We start from the raw sequence: 15,129 nt of genomic DNA on the forward strand, positions 1-15,129 counted from the left end.
TGTTCTTGTTCCCTGTGACAACAGCACGGTAGGAACAGCAGAATGAACAACTATCATTGCACAGGCCACCAGCTTGGTTGTGCTGAAGTGGCTGGAACTGGTCATGGGAAGAAATGCAGGACAGATTCTAGTAATGGTAGTTGTTTTGTCTGCATTATTAGATGGCATAAACATTATCAATGACACAATAGCTGTTAATATATGTTGTCACAAGATTAAGAACTCAAAGTTGCCCCAATAAAGTCAGAAAAATAGAAAATTTCAAAATACCTCATTACACCAGAATAAAAATATCAGAACGGAAGTTTTGATAGTCTAGGCAATTAAGGAAGGCAGTGATCAATGTTGAGTTTATTAATCATGTTCATAGCAGCAACTAAAGGAAGTTATGCATAGAAAATAAACTTAATTAGCCTTTCAGAGAATAGTCAGAGTTGAAGATACCGGTGGCAATAATGAACACAAGTTACATTACTTCAAATGGATTCTCTTGACTGTTAAAGTGACAGGCATTATCATTTCTGTTTTGTTTGAGAAGCCAGTGTCACCTTTGAAGTGACTGAAGAATGAGCCCTTAATGTGTATGGAACAACTTTAAGAATATTTTTACAGTTGAGAAAATACAAATTCAGAGAAAGCCAAAGTAGAATCTTTTAAAAAGTGCTAGAACTGGTGGTGGTAAAATGTGTGTAGCAGACACATTTACAAAATTTTTAAATATATGAGGTGTTTAAAGCCTATGGTTATTCATTGTATTACTCTTCTGTACGCACTACACAGAAAACATTTAAACCTATCATGTGCTGCTGCACCAATAATGTGACGTCACCCTCATGAACTTAAACATCAGTTCCATGAATCTTTGTCAGAAAAGCTGAATACTTACTTGCGCTACCAACATAGCCCTTTGATGCCTTAGCAGGGATAGTTCTATTGCCTTTTCTGAGTCCAATATCAAGATTTAAATTTTCTTGAAAGAGAAGAATAACCCTCAAGTACTACTACAAAACACTAAATGGCTTTGAAATTTTTTTTGCTGCAGATTTAATGTTTTTCAATTAATTCAACCTATAAGCTCAAGGTAAGAATTCATATACAAAATTTAATGCTGTACTGTTGTTAGAATTTGCTCATGAAGTAGAATACAGCCCAATTAGCAGAGGTGACCTATGAAATGATGCACAGCTGTCTAACTTTGGTTTGCCTCCTTCCTGGGGAAAATAAGTAATTTGTGGGTGAGCAGTTAGATTGTTGTAGGCAGCTCTCAACTCTTTCACTACATTATTAGCGTTTTATATTATACAGTAATTTTCAAATACTAAGGTTCATTCATGGTACGTGAATTAAGTTCATGAACTCATCCCAGAAAAAGTGCCTCAAACCTTATTGCTGAGTATCACTATGGTCACCTCTGAAGTATTCCCACTGGGAAGCTACGCACCAATGCTAGTGTCTAGTCCACCCTTCAAAGTAATTTTGAAACTTTTTCTGTAATGGCCATCAGCACTGTAGTCGTATTACCTTTGCTGTACTGAATGTCACTACAATGTCTTCCTTTCAATATTTTCTTTATCTTAAGGTACAGCAAGAAGTCATCAGGGGCCAGATCAGGGGAGTAGGGAGGGTGTTTCAATAGTTACTTGTCCACTGGCTAAAAACTCCCTCACAGCCAGTGCCGTGTGAGCTGATGCAAGGTCACGCTGCAAGAGCCATGAATTGGAGAAAAGTTCAGGTTATCTAACTTTTTCACATAGCCTTTTCAGCACTTGCAAATAGTAACCTTGGTTAACTGTCCAGTTGCTACAAATTTGTAATAAATGGTATCAAAAAGGGTTATTAGCAACATCGTTGCAGCAAGTTCACAAACTTTATTGTCAGACCTCATATATACACTAAGGGAACAAATGAAGCAGATGTTGTATTTAAAATCCCCCTAGGAGAATTATACAAACTTTCAGAGGGTTCACTGAGAATCAGACCTCTCCGACACATTTATGTGGGAAGAGGAGTAAAGAAACAAGGTTTATGTGTAGATAAAATATTTCAAGATTTTGTATTTATTTTACCTGATTCTTATGTGTAATAAAATATCACTGGTTTTTATTTTTTGACAGATAAAGTAAAACTAGGGTAGGGGACTATGATTAGGTTTCTCAGTAACAAAGCTATGCTTGAATATGACCTGCTAGAATGGAAAAGAAAGAAAGGAGGAGAAAGGATTGAGGCATGAAATTATATAGAGTGAAACAGGTTTGCACTGGCTGGGTCTGCAGAAAGAGAGAAGCACTGATTTATGAGATTCAAAATAGATCTCAGAATCTGATGACCAAATGAGAGAAGTACAACCGAGTCTATATGTCTGGACCACTCAGAGACAAGAAACCTGAATTGCTTAATGCTCTTCTTTAAGATAGATACTGATCTCAATGAATTCTTATAGCAAACGTATTAGATCAGATCTATTTATCACTTGAAAAAATACAAAAAACTGAGAGGTACAAATTGTTCAAGTTCAAACCTATCATATTTAAGATTCAAAGCCAACAACTTATGAGAAACAGGTTGTTACTAGGCTATCTAAAACTCTCTGAAAAATAAAGTGAGAGTAATCGTGTAAGATTTACAAAAAGCTATAGTAATCAAGACAATGGAGTGTTGCCAAAGATACAAACATTAATAGATCAATAATGCAAAAAACGAGATAGACACAAACCACTACAGCCAACACATTTTTCAACAAAGGGTAATAAAGCAATTCAAGTGAGAAATGATTAACTTTTCAACAACTGGAGTCCACAGAGAAAAAAAATGAACCTTACCCTAAGTCTCATACATTATACAAAATTAACATTCCTTCAGCCTCACCATAAAAAAGATCATGTATTAACTTTTTTTTTCATTTCTTAATTTCAGTCCTTCAATCCTATACTCCAAGAAGTGCAAATAAGTTCGTTTTAAAACACAACCATTGTTGTTTTATTTTTAACAGAAGAAATCAAATGAAAAATAGCAGCTGGAACCAAGAACTTATTTTGCTTTACTCTTTTTGTCCATAACAAGTAATTACATCATGTCCTTTTTTTTTTTTTTTTAAGTGAACCAAAGAGAAAAGAAAAGGAGGTGGAATGAAGGTGCAAGAAGCCTTGAAGCACAAAAATATTTTAAAGATTTAAAAAGAAAAAAAAAAAAGGAATATGGGGGAAAAAAAAGGTCCATTTGTCTTTCTGAAGTTTTACTTTCCCCCATCTAGAATGAAACTAGCTTAGTCTCAGTAATGCTAGTCTCAATAATGCTGCTGGTAAGACTTCTGGGAACAGGAATACAGGGCACTGTCCTTAGAAACAGAGCTTAAAACAGTGCCGTTAGGAGTTAAGGTATCAAGGACCTAAGAAGGCCCAGGAAACAATGAAATTAAAACAAAGAAAATAATTGTGCTACTGTCACAACTCTTGGTGCTGAGGACAGGACAGGTGTAGCAAAGGGGTTAAAGAAGAAAAAGAGGCTGTGGGACCTGGATCCTTCTGTTGTATGCTATTTTGGTTTTCTTTCAAAATGGGTCCATAATGTGTAGAAGTTGTTTGAAATATATTTTCATGACATGCTTTTTCCTCAAACTCTTCTTTCTCTTGTCCTTCCTCAGGCTTAATTCCTGAACTCCGGGCCTTTTTTGGCTGTAGCTCTTCTTGAACAAGATTTTCATTCCTTTTATCCAGATCTACTTTACATTGTTGCCACTGTCGCTTCTCCAATGCCCTTTCCTTTGTCCAACTTCCTTGATGCTCAGGCTTCTCCAGCTACAATCATACACAGACAAGCAGAAAGGAGTTGTGGGCAGGTGGTCAGGCCTGGACTCCATACCTTCTTGGCCTGACCTCTTTCCCTGCCATGACCCATTTTCTCACCTCTAGAAGTGTACTAATCCGCTTCAGGTCTGGAGGCTGCCCAGCTTGCAGCAGCTGCCAGATACTATAGTTTTCATCCAAGGTCACTTCAAGCAGATCCCCCTCCAACATGAGCTCCTCCAGTGGGGCCCGGGTTTCCTCAGGTAGCTCCAATACAGGGCCAGTCAACTGTGGCAAAAGTGAGTACAGCAGCTCCAGGTCTGGGGGGTAGTAGGGGACATGCTGGGTTAGACACTGACCCTTGTCATATCCGCACCCACTGCAACAGACCATACAGGTTATCCAATCAACAGCCTACCCAAACCCATACCTACCTCTCTTACTTGAGCCCTGCTCCTGGGCTACCTTCTCACGACTGGTCATGCTGTCTGTTTTGTTCAGCAACCCTTGGACCTGCAAGGAATGCAAGAATGAAATGGATAGGAGAAATCAAAGAATCAGGCCTATTCTTATACCCCTAGTCCTAAGCTTGGGATTCCCTCCCCATCTTCTGGAGGAAAGCAGACAACAGATTGACAGCAAGGAGAAACCCAAGGATCTACCCAGGATGCAGAATAGGGTATGGAGGAGGCTGGACCAAAGGAAGTTAATTAGAGATCAAGAACAGGACTGAAGCCTAAAACAGGGTAGGGCTAGGAGATACAAACTTAACAGTAAGATCTGGGCTGTGTGACTTACCTTACAGATACCCTTGCCACTGCTTTCTCTGAACGCGTTAGAGGCAGGGGCTAAAGGATAGGCAAGGTACTCCTCGAGCCTGGGTTCAGCCTGCAGCTGCTGGCGAACTTCAGCTAGCCGTCCCAACAGAGCTGTCACATCCTCAGAAGCTAAAGCCTGCCTGGCACGGCCTTGCCAGCCAATGGCTCTCTCTGTTAGGCACTGCAGGGCCTCACCTTCAGGCAGCCGCACAGGCAGTCTCTGCAGGGCTACCAGCAATGCCAGGATGGTCTCAAGGCGTGGGCGCCGTGAACGCATGCACAGAGGACATAAAAATTTGGTGTCCCACTCCCACCAGGCCAGAACTGATGATGAGGTGGCACTTGGCCTTTGGGAGCTAAGAAGACGAGGTACTGACACACATTGCCCATGAAACCAGTCCTGACACAGGTCACACTGCAGAGCTCCCACTTTGGCTGGCACCTGCCCACACACACAGATAGAGGTTGCAGAGCGGGCTGTGGTCGATGATGTCTGTGGACTGCACTTGGTGGAATTGGTGCGACGCAGCTGCAGGATGCCCTCCTTTTCCTTCTGTTCCCCCTCCTTGAAGGCCACAATCTGCCATACCCACAACAGGGGGAGAGGGGGTCACCAGCCCAACCCCTCCCTGGTCTGGTACCATTAACACCCAATCCAGAACTAAGGTCCAGGAAGCAAACAGTCTTCCCATGGTTACCCAGCTCAAGACACTTTTATTGTCAGCAGGCTCTTCTCCCGATCTGGGCCCAAAGTCCTTACCACAGAGCCTGGGTCCCTGAGGTCCTGTGCAGACAGTCCCAGCAGCTCTGTATCAGATTTGTATAATCCAATCTTTTTCTTCTCCATCCACCGGCTGCGCCTGGTGCTTGCTGAGCTGGCATCTGCACATGGGCAGAGCACCTGAGGCCAGGCAGACAGAGGAGAAAAGGGCAGGATTCCCTTACATGACACCCCTCTTTTTCCCTCCCCAGTGTATTCCAATCCCCTATGTCCTCATGAGCTGTCTCAATCCAGTCAAGCCAGGGGAAAATAAGAGTGGGGGGTCAGGGCCTGAGGCCTCACCTCCAGCAGTGTGTAAAATGAATTCTTCTTCAGGAAGGTCTTGGAGGCCTTCTCTCTCCAGGAGTGTGCTGTCAGTACCTGCAGCTCCAGCTGTCTCAGCTCTTCCAGACCGACAGGTAGGTCTCGACCCACAGCCACCAAGCCCTCCAAGTCATCCAAGCAGGGGTAGTGGTCACCATTCTGCGATGGGGTAACAGAGACCTCAATTAAATTGTCAAAAACTATTATGTTTTGACTGTGCTGAGAAATGCTGACTATCATGCTGCATATTCTGAAGGAAAATACTGGATACTTTTTTCACAGACCTTGTAGTTTTACTGGCTCAGGAAAAAACATGCAACTCAACAGGGTACTTATCCTGTTCCTCTTTGCTACATCTGACCTCTCCACGTTGATTGTGTCTGTAGACCCAATTGATTGAGCTGTAGACCCACGCATATGCTTCTACTTATACTGTTCTTATCCTGATATCCTCAGGTTCTTCAGGCCAGACCCAACCTGCTATCTCCACTTTGTAATACAAACTGAGTTAGAAAGTATAAGGTAGAATTTTCATTTTTCTAGCTGCACGACTGCAATACGAAAGTAGGAAACAAGGTCCTCACTTGGATCTCATCTACATCAGCAATCCATGCCTGTGCCTTAGTCAGAACCTCTTTGAGTGCCTGGATATTAGGAAGGTGAACAGGGATGTTTTCTGCCTCACGGATTATGGCTTCCAATGTTGCTGGTGGATGCTTCTGCCTAAACATATTGGAGGAAAGAGAAATCCATCCTTAAATGTTACATGGATATAGGCATGTTGTTGGTCCTACATTTCCTTGCAAAAGCATATACCAGAAAAAATTCAAAAGTAAGCAATAAATGCCCAAGTATGAGGAACTCTCTAAACAAATACTGAAGCAGACATGTTGAGTTCCTTATAAATCATGTCTGATACCAATCATCTGAGAACTAAGTCCAGAAATAATTACCTAATTATTATTACCTTTACACAGTAGGAATGTATACTGGACTGTTGACATGTCATACCAATCCTTATAATTTAGCAGATGGCTAAGTGGAAGTCTAGTGTCACCACCACCCATTGAAGGCATACTTAGAATCACCCCCAATCTCTTGAGGTCTGTAGTCAGCATACATATGGGTAAAACCTGGGCTCCACCTGGCCTGCAGACAGAAATGGGCCTTTTCTTCCCAGCGTTCTGCAATGGTCAGCAGCTCCTGAAGCTCAGCCCGGGCCTTGTCCACAGAAGGGCTGGAGGCTACTTTGGCACCTGTAACCAACAGTCTTTGCATGATGACCAGAGAGCCCCTTTGGGCTGAAGGGGACAGTGCTTGCTTCACCTCATCTAGCCACTGTGTCTGCTCCACCTGCTGCTGGAGCTGATGTGCTTCAGGTACTTCCACACCCAGCTGCTGACCCCTCTCCAATAGGGACTGCAGCAGCCTTAAACTGGGGGACAGAGAAGCCAGGGCCTCCCGGGCCTCAGCTTGATAGGCCTCCACCTGTTCCAGGACATCCTGCAGAGATACAGAAGAAAGAACAGATTCTTCACCCATCTCAATACTCAACCAATGGCCTTCATCTGCTCCTCCTCCTACAAAGTCATAAATTGATATACAATTATCTTCAAACCATGTTGTAAAGCATAATCTGCTTGACACCAACAAACCTCCTTTATTTACCATAGATCCTCTTGCGTCCTAATTGTCTGAAACTTAATTTTCCAGACCCACTTTACTACCATCTTACCCTTTTAGAGAAGCTTCCTTAAGGCTCTGAAGTCTGAAAAAGAAATCTCTCCATCACCTTCAAGTTTTGTAATCCCCCAAGTTAGATTTTATGTAGCTCTCTCTTTAGAAGTTTTTGTCTGGATGTCCCCTTCTGTTATACACTGTTAGGATAGACAGTATTCAACTACCCATCTCCGTAGGTTCTAAGGAAGACATATTATGAAGAACTACTTATGACAATCAGGTTCTCAAGCTTCCCTACTATCTCACACTTTGTTAGTACCAATTGTTAATAAGAATTCCATTTTGCCAGGCTCGTTCTCACCTTGACATCCTCAATCTGATGCATGGCACAGGGCAGGCTGCCAATCTGTTCAAGAAGAACCCTGAGCTCTGTCAGGGTCAGTTGTGGAGTCTTAATCCTGCAGGAATTAGGAAGAAAGGACTAAGTGAATCTGCTAAGGAACCATACTTCGTGCAGCCTGATAAATTCAATATCCTTATCCCCCTGCCACGTTATATAATAGTAATGTATTCCAAGGTCATACTCATTCAAGGATTCTGAACGAGTAAGATGAAAAAAGACATGAAAAATTTTAGTGACAGACTGTTAGAAAAGAGACTAAACGTATCAAAGTGAGAGAATCCAAGTTTCTGAGGAAATGTAAGAGTATGGTACCTACAGTGAGTATCATTTGACAGAATGAAAATAAATATACTCTCCTTGAGAGAACAAAAATGTGAGATGGATGTTAGGTAGCTTTTATTTTCTATAATAATTCAGTTAAGAGCTACAAAGAGGTCAAAATGATTCACGAGAAGGAGACAGCTAACAGGACATAAAAGTAGTAGCATTCAAAGTTAGGCTAAAGATATAAATATACCAATTATTAATTGGAATAAGTACCAGAATCTTTAAGCAAAACACCTGGAACAATTAAAAGTAAGGAATGTTGGGGAGGCCTGATGGCTCAGTTGGTTAGAGCGCGAGCTCTCAACAATAAGGTTGCTGGTTCAATTCCCACATGGGATGATGGGCTGCGCCCCCTGCAACTAAAGACTGAAAACCGGCAACTGGACCTGGAGCTGAGCTGCACCCTCTACAACTAGAATGAAGGACAACAACTTGGAGCTGATGGGCCCCGGAGAAACACACTGTTCGCAATATTCACCGATAAAATACTACTACTACTACGACTACTAATTATTATTTATTTTTTTTAAAAAGAATGTTGTGTAATGACACAGAAGTGTCAAAACTAATGAGTACTTTAGAAAAAGGAAAAATAAGAAGTAGTTTGTGTCAAAAGGGAAACAGTCCCAAGTATCCTAATATCCAGGATGTACTCTTTGGGTACAATTTTCTACAAGAGAAAGAATAAATGAAAAGCCTTGGAAGTCAGATGAAGGAGAACTTGGATAAGTTAAATCATTAAGTGTTAAAAGCCAAGGCTACCTTATATAAGTAAAACCGGTTCAACGTGGGAAAGGTTTTATTTCTCTTGAGACAGAGAAAGGAAAGAGATCATCTACAAGAACGAATTCATTACTACTATAACACCACCTTTAATTATTTTTTTAATTCTTTGAATTTTAAAAAATGTGTTTATTTGACATTGTGACTATGAGCTGCTCTTTGTACTTTTACCTATAATTTACAAAGCATATGTATATAAATATTCACTTGATTTTTCAGCCAGAGAAGTAGATGTATCTATTATTACATACATTTGACAACCAATTAAGTAAAGAAAATCTGTGGATTTCATTTCAACCCACACAGGTGAGAATCAATTTTGTGGGAATTCTTAACAAGTACGGGAGAACTGTAATTTTTCTATCTCATCTTTATTTCCATTGTTACTCATGGTGAGAGTTTGAACTAGAAGCATTCCTCAGAGATATTGTAGGATTGGTTCCAGACCACGACAATAAAGGGAGTATTGCAATAAAGCAAGTCAGGTTTTATGTAGGTGGAGGGTCTTGCTTTCAATTTGTAAAAAATGCAGCATCTGTTAAGTGCAATAAGACAAAGTGAAACAAAGTGAGGTATACATATTTATCATGTTTGAGATTGTATCAAAGATTTCTAGTTCATTTACATTATTTTTATGTCTTATATTGCCATTGTAACTGTAACTTAGTATTGAATCCATGCTTCAACTAGGTTATAAGTTTTAGTCACCAATATAGCCACATACAGTATGCTAACTTTTGCTATGCACACTCTTTATTTGCGGTCTACTCATTTTTGTTATCCATTTTCATATACTGCCATTCTTTTTTTGCCCTTTTCTTTAACATACCTAGCCTCTTGGCCACTGACCAGCCCCAGGACTTGGGAGACACAAGCTTCTGCTTCATTCAGGCAGTTCTTCAATTGCTGAAGCAGTTCACTCTTAGGAAATCTTCTCTCATGGGCCTCAGACTCCAGTGCTCTTAGCTCTTCAAGGCCTGGAGTGTAAAAGTTTCAAGAGGTAGGTAGTGCTATGAAAAGGGAGATCAACAATGCTGAAGAAAACAAAAAAAGAGAGCTTTTCCATGTGTCCTTCCATTTGTCATCACTTACTGCGCTTCCGGCCATCCTCCACCTCCAGGGCCACTCGCACTTTGTTGGCCCAGGTGTCAAAGGACTCAGCCCAAACCTTTAGCTTATGCAGCATGGCAGGGAGCTCATCTAAGGTGTATCGGTACCTGGAAGAAAAAGACAAGAGAAAAGTACATGTGGTCCAGCTCTGCAACCTCCTCTGTATCCTCCAAATGGGCCCCATGCTCACCGCAGGTACTGCCGGCTACTTGAGCACTTGCAGAGGTCATTGATGTGGGAAAGGCAGACAAGGCCATCTGGGCAGTCATAGCAGGCTAAGGCTGATAGGAAGCATGTGGTCTTGCACTTGATGCACTGGCGCTCATCATCTGGGAGCAGCTCAAAAGCCTCTCGTTCAGCCTCCGTGATGCCCTGGGGGTGTTCAACCCACATACACTGTAAAGACTAGGAGCAGGGTTGTGGACACCCCACCTCAGCCAACAGCGAGCCCTGCTGGGGACTCAACCTTGTAAGGATAGCTGTAGAGAAATCGGAAGAAAAAAATATAGACACATCAAGTCTCCATCTTTCCACTTCAAAATGTATGACTTAGAGATGAGGGACATAGTGCTTACACAATCGTTGTCTTTGTCTCTCTTCCATAGTCTACTTCACTGAATCCCTAAGCCCTGTTCCCCACCACCCACCTTCTCCAACAGAGCCTTTCGTAAACGACGCTCCTCCTGCACCATTATGAACATCTCCTTGTGCACAGCCACAGCAAGATTCAGGTCTAACCTCTCAGGAAAGGCAGCCATCTTGCAGATGAGCTCCTCATGGGAGAAGACACAGTAACGCCGAAGCCGGCGGTAGTGTTCGATGCACTGGCGTCCAGCTGGTAGCTGCAAGTAATTCAAGACTGTGTGTGGCCATCTGGGAATCAAGTGCTTAGGAGCTGCACAATGACCTCTACCTTTATTCTCTATGCCTTTTGTTTCCAAATTCACCATATCCCAGACTCACCCAGTCAGCAGTGCAAAAGTTGACAGCCTCAGCAAAGTTATAGCCTTGGTTAAAACCACTGTGGTAAGCACGAGGAAACGTGATGACAAATTCTCCAGCACATTGGTTTGTGCGGACTACCTGAAAAGAACAGAGAAGTGGGTGTATGAATGCAATGTAGACTAAAGAATGCCTTTAATTACACATGTGGGGAAACAGTAGCAAGAGACATAGGCTCTCTTCGTGTATGTATCTTAAAAGAGAATGAAGTTTAAAATAATCAAAACTACAAAGAAAAATAATGTGAAATACAACAAAAACATATGAATGGTCCATAAACATGTGAAGAAGATTCTTCATTTCTTTAGTTAATAAATAGACATAAATTTAAAAAGTCAGGAAGTTATGCCACCACGAATGACGGAAAGGGAACTCCAATATTTTGACTATTAAAACAATGATCAAGCTGGCAGAAAGGGTCAAAGTATTTTCAAAATTCTGTAATAAAATCACCAACTACAAATACCAGGAGAACATTTAATGGAAAAAAACCAACCAAGAAAACTTCTAAATGTTGGTAAAATAGCACTGTGCTCTCGTAACTTCCTTGCCTACAACCCCTCAAACCTAATCTCAGAAGCTACTTCAGGGACAGTAGTCTTAGATCCTCTTACAGTTTGCTGGTGTCACAGAATACAATGTGCATCTTATTTGCAAAGAAGTGAGGTAGTGTGTTTTGACTTCTCTGGTGACTCCCTGAAACACCAGCTCAAGGACCTACCTCGATTTCATCTGCCTGAGAGTTTCCCCAAACACAAGTAGCATCCCAGACTGTGTTTGTCCAAAGTATGTAAAGGCAAGTGTATCAGCCACAGCATACACATTTGTGCTAAGAGAGACTAGGCAAACAGGAGAAATTCTAAAATGCCTGTGAAGGAAAACGAAGGAGAAAAAGACACCAAAGAGGATAAAGGCTCTGAAAAGCTCCCATTTACTCCTGGGATTGAGAAAGCCATGTGCATGTTATGAAGAGATCTGAGAAGACTCCCAATAAGCTCCCACCTCTGGCTGACTTTTAACTAAGTTACTACTACTACCGCCAAAACAACAACAACAAAAATGTGTCAACGACAAGAACTGGAAGGGGGTACTGTTGTGGGTAGAATTTGATTTCCATAGCTGCCACAATATAATGCTTAAAATGTCCAGTTTTCAACAAAAAATTAGGAGGCATTTCAAGAAAAATTAGGAGGCATATGGCCTATTCAATGCAACTATCACTGAGATAGCCCAGGCATTGGATTTACTAATCAAAGACTGAAAATAAACTATCCTAATAGGCTCAAGTTAAAAAAATAATGCTCAAGGAACTGAAGAAAAACAGAAGAATGATGTCCCCACCAAAAGAAGATTTCAATAGACAAAAATTAGAAAAAGGAAACAGAAAGGTATTATTAAAGCTAAAAAGTTCCACAATTGAAATGAAAAATTTATTAGACGGTTTCAACAGATGTCAGTGGGCAGTTAAAAGAATCAGCAAGCTTTAAAATAGGGCAATTGAAAGCACAACTGAGGAGCAACCCAGAGGATCTCACTGGTCTGGCGCCCTGCCCAGCCCACTCACAAGTGGCCTCCTACCTTTTTACCCTGCCACTAGACAAAGAACAGGGCTGCAGGAGCTGGGTTGGAGGCTTCAGTGCCAGCACAGTAGTCCTTGTACAATCTCCTAGTAACCACAACTTGGAAAGGTTCCTCCATACCCTTACCCATCCATCTTTTTTCAGGACTTTCCTGACCATTTAGCTGAACAGGAGAGGCTGGAAAGGGAAAGGGCAGGAAGGTAGGCCTGGAGCCTGACCAAGGGGGACTCACCCAGGACCACTGGGTTTTGTTACTTTGAGGAAAATCTGATGTAAATCGGTAGCTTGTGAGTAAAAAAATTAAGTAAAAATAAAATAGGTCAATTGAGTACTAGTCTGGGAAACAAAGGGAAGAGAATGAAGAAAATGAAAAAAAATGAACAGAACCTGGAAGATCTGTAGGATACCATAAAGAAAACCAATATATGCATAATGGGAGTCCTAAAAGAGAAGAGAGATAGAAGAACAGAAAAAAATATCTTAAGAAATAATGGCAGAAAAGTTAAAAAAATTTTAGGAAAGAATGAATGAATCTATACATTTAAGAAACTCAATGCAATCAAAGTAGGAAAAACCAAAAAGACATTATAGTCAAACTGTCAAAAACTAAAGACAAAGAGAAAATAATGAGACTAACAAAAGAGAAGCAACTCATCATATATATAACAGAGCCTTAATAAGATCATCCACAGATCTCTCATCAGAAATCAGGGATGCCGGAAGGCATGGGATAACATACTGCAAATGAGAGGGGAAAAAAGGAGAAATTAAGACATCCTTAGAGAATCAAAAGCTGAGGGAGTTTGTTTCTAGTAAATGTATTCTACATAAAATGCAAAGAAGTCCTTCAGACGGAAATGACACTAGCGTGTAACTAGAAGCCACAAGAACAAAATAAGAACAAAGGTAAAGGTACCTAATAGACAAATATAAAACCCAGTATTGTATTTTTTATTACTGTTCTTATTTTCTTTATAATGAAAAGAAAAATGCATGAAACTATTATAAAATTTTGATAATGAGTAAACAATGTATAAATATGTAATCTGTGACAATAATATAAAGGAAGAGGGACAGAGCTACACAGGACTAAAGGGGTTTTTTTGTTGTTGAAATTTACTATTGCATGTAACTTGGTATTAATTCAAACTAGATTGTAATAAATTAAAGTAAGTAAGAAAAGGTAACTAAGAAAAAAACTAAAAAATTGAGTAAAGAAGGACATTAAACTAGAACATTAGAGTGAACCAATTATTCACAAAGAAAAAAGTATGGAAAAACAAGGGAACCAAAAAAAATAAAGAAAAAGGTGAAAATGTAGAAAACAACAAAATGGCAGAAGTTCTTACTTATTGGCAATTATATTAACTTTAAAAATCAAACTCAAAAAGCAAAGATGGGCATAATGATTAAAAAACACAATCCAACTAAATTTGTCTACAAAAAACTCACCTAGACATAAAAACACAATCAAGATGAAAGTGAAAGAATGGAAAAATATATTCCATGTAAGTAGTAACCAAGTATGTAGAGGTAGCTATACTAATATCATGCAATATATATTTTAAGTAAAAAATTGTTATGAGATAAAGGACATTACATATTGATAAAGGGGTTAATTCATCAAGGAGACAAATGAAATACAGAATTAAAAACAACAGAGAATCAACAAAACCAAAAGCTAGTTCTTTGAAATAATAAACAAAACTGACAAAACTTTAGTTAAGACTGTGACAAAAAGGAAGAAGACTCAAATTATTAAAATCAGAAATAAAATTGGGGATTCTACTACTAAACCTACAGAAGAAAATAAAGACGGTAAGAGAATATCATCAATAACTAACTGTACATCAAATAAGATAACCTAGATGAAACCCAGAAATCCCAGTCCTGAATATGTGTGGAAGTATATGCTGAGTATATAGCGGAGGGAAAAAAAATAGTAGTAAGAATGAATCATGAGACAAGACAAAAGGTGTAATTAGAGAGGTGTATGATTTCAATATTATCAATATTCAGAGTTGGTTCTTTATTCATTCATGCATGCATGCATGCATGCATGCATGCATGAAACAATGGTGATATTAGGAGTTAAAAGCTCAAGTACAAAAGGAAAATCTGAGGGAGGTGAACATAAAAGTTGTGTTGAGGTTAACCTAGATGTTACAGAAATTTATAAGAGAAAATGTATAGAGGTAGCATGCACTACTTTTCTCTACAAATTTTGCCTTACTCAGTCTGTTTCACAAAACTGATTGATGTAAATCAATCCTGGAAATTTCCAAGTCTGAAACCCCTCCCAACTCCCATTTAGGCTTTATAAAATTAGAATGTATACCAGTAATGTTAACAGCAAACTAATCTGAGATGAGAAGGCAGATTAAAAGGACAAAATCCAGGTTCAACTTTCAAGTTGTTAAAAATTTGTATGATCTCTTCTTTGTCTTCCTAAGGACAACCCAGTGATCTGTGTAGGAACAGTACATAAAGGGAAAGAGATGTGATACTAATAGACCTAATCTCCGTATCAAAATACATATAACTTTTTCTCCAAAACTAA

The 15,129-nt window shown here is 39.9% G+C and overlaps 1 protein-coding gene across 6 annotated transcripts in view; it reads right to left on the reverse strand.

Annotated features, from left to right (window-relative positions):
- Positions 1–323: 323 nt before the first annotated feature.
- Positions 324–15,129, reverse strand: part of LOC141569607 (lysine-specific demethylase 5D-like) — a 44,203-nt gene continuing 29,397 nt past the window's right edge. For 2 of the 6 annotated variants that reach the window (XM_074323423.1, XM_074323422.1), the window contains 14 exons: positions 10,951–11,070; positions 10,635–10,829; positions 10,178–10,359; positions 9,970–10,094; positions 9,707–9,854; positions 7,726–7,822; positions 6,829–7,187; positions 6,269–6,407; positions 5,664–5,843; positions 5,361–5,501; positions 4,581–5,180; positions 4,217–4,295; positions 3,903–4,102; positions 324–3,794 (listed from right to left, as the gene is read on the reverse strand). In XM_074323423.1, coding sequence (XP_074179524.1) covers positions 3,441–3,794; positions 3,903–4,102; positions 4,217–4,295; positions 4,581–5,180; positions 5,361–5,501; positions 5,664–5,843; positions 6,269–6,407; positions 6,829–7,187; positions 7,726–7,822; positions 9,707–9,854; positions 9,970–10,094; positions 10,178–10,359; positions 10,635–10,829; positions 10,951–11,070 — 2,919 coding nt within the window. In that variant the 3' untranslated portion in view covers positions 324–3,440. Of the gene's footprint in view, positions 3,795–3,902; positions 4,103–4,216; positions 4,296–4,580; positions 5,181–5,360; positions 5,502–5,663; positions 5,844–6,268; positions 6,408–6,762; positions 7,188–7,725; positions 7,823–9,706; positions 9,855–9,969; positions 10,095–10,177; positions 10,360–10,453; positions 10,467–10,634; positions 10,830–10,950; positions 11,071–15,129 lie in introns of all 6 variants that reach the window. The other 4 variants (XM_074323424.1, XM_074323425.1, XM_074323421.1 and 1 more) reach the window with 4 other exon arrangements.

Source organism: Rhinolophus sinicus, chromosome X (assembly GCF_036562045.2).
Source record: "Rhinolophus sinicus isolate RSC01 chromosome X, ASM3656204v1, whole genome shotgun sequence".
Taxonomy (NCBI): domain Eukaryota; kingdom Metazoa; phylum Chordata; class Mammalia; order Chiroptera; family Rhinolophidae; genus Rhinolophus; species Rhinolophus sinicus.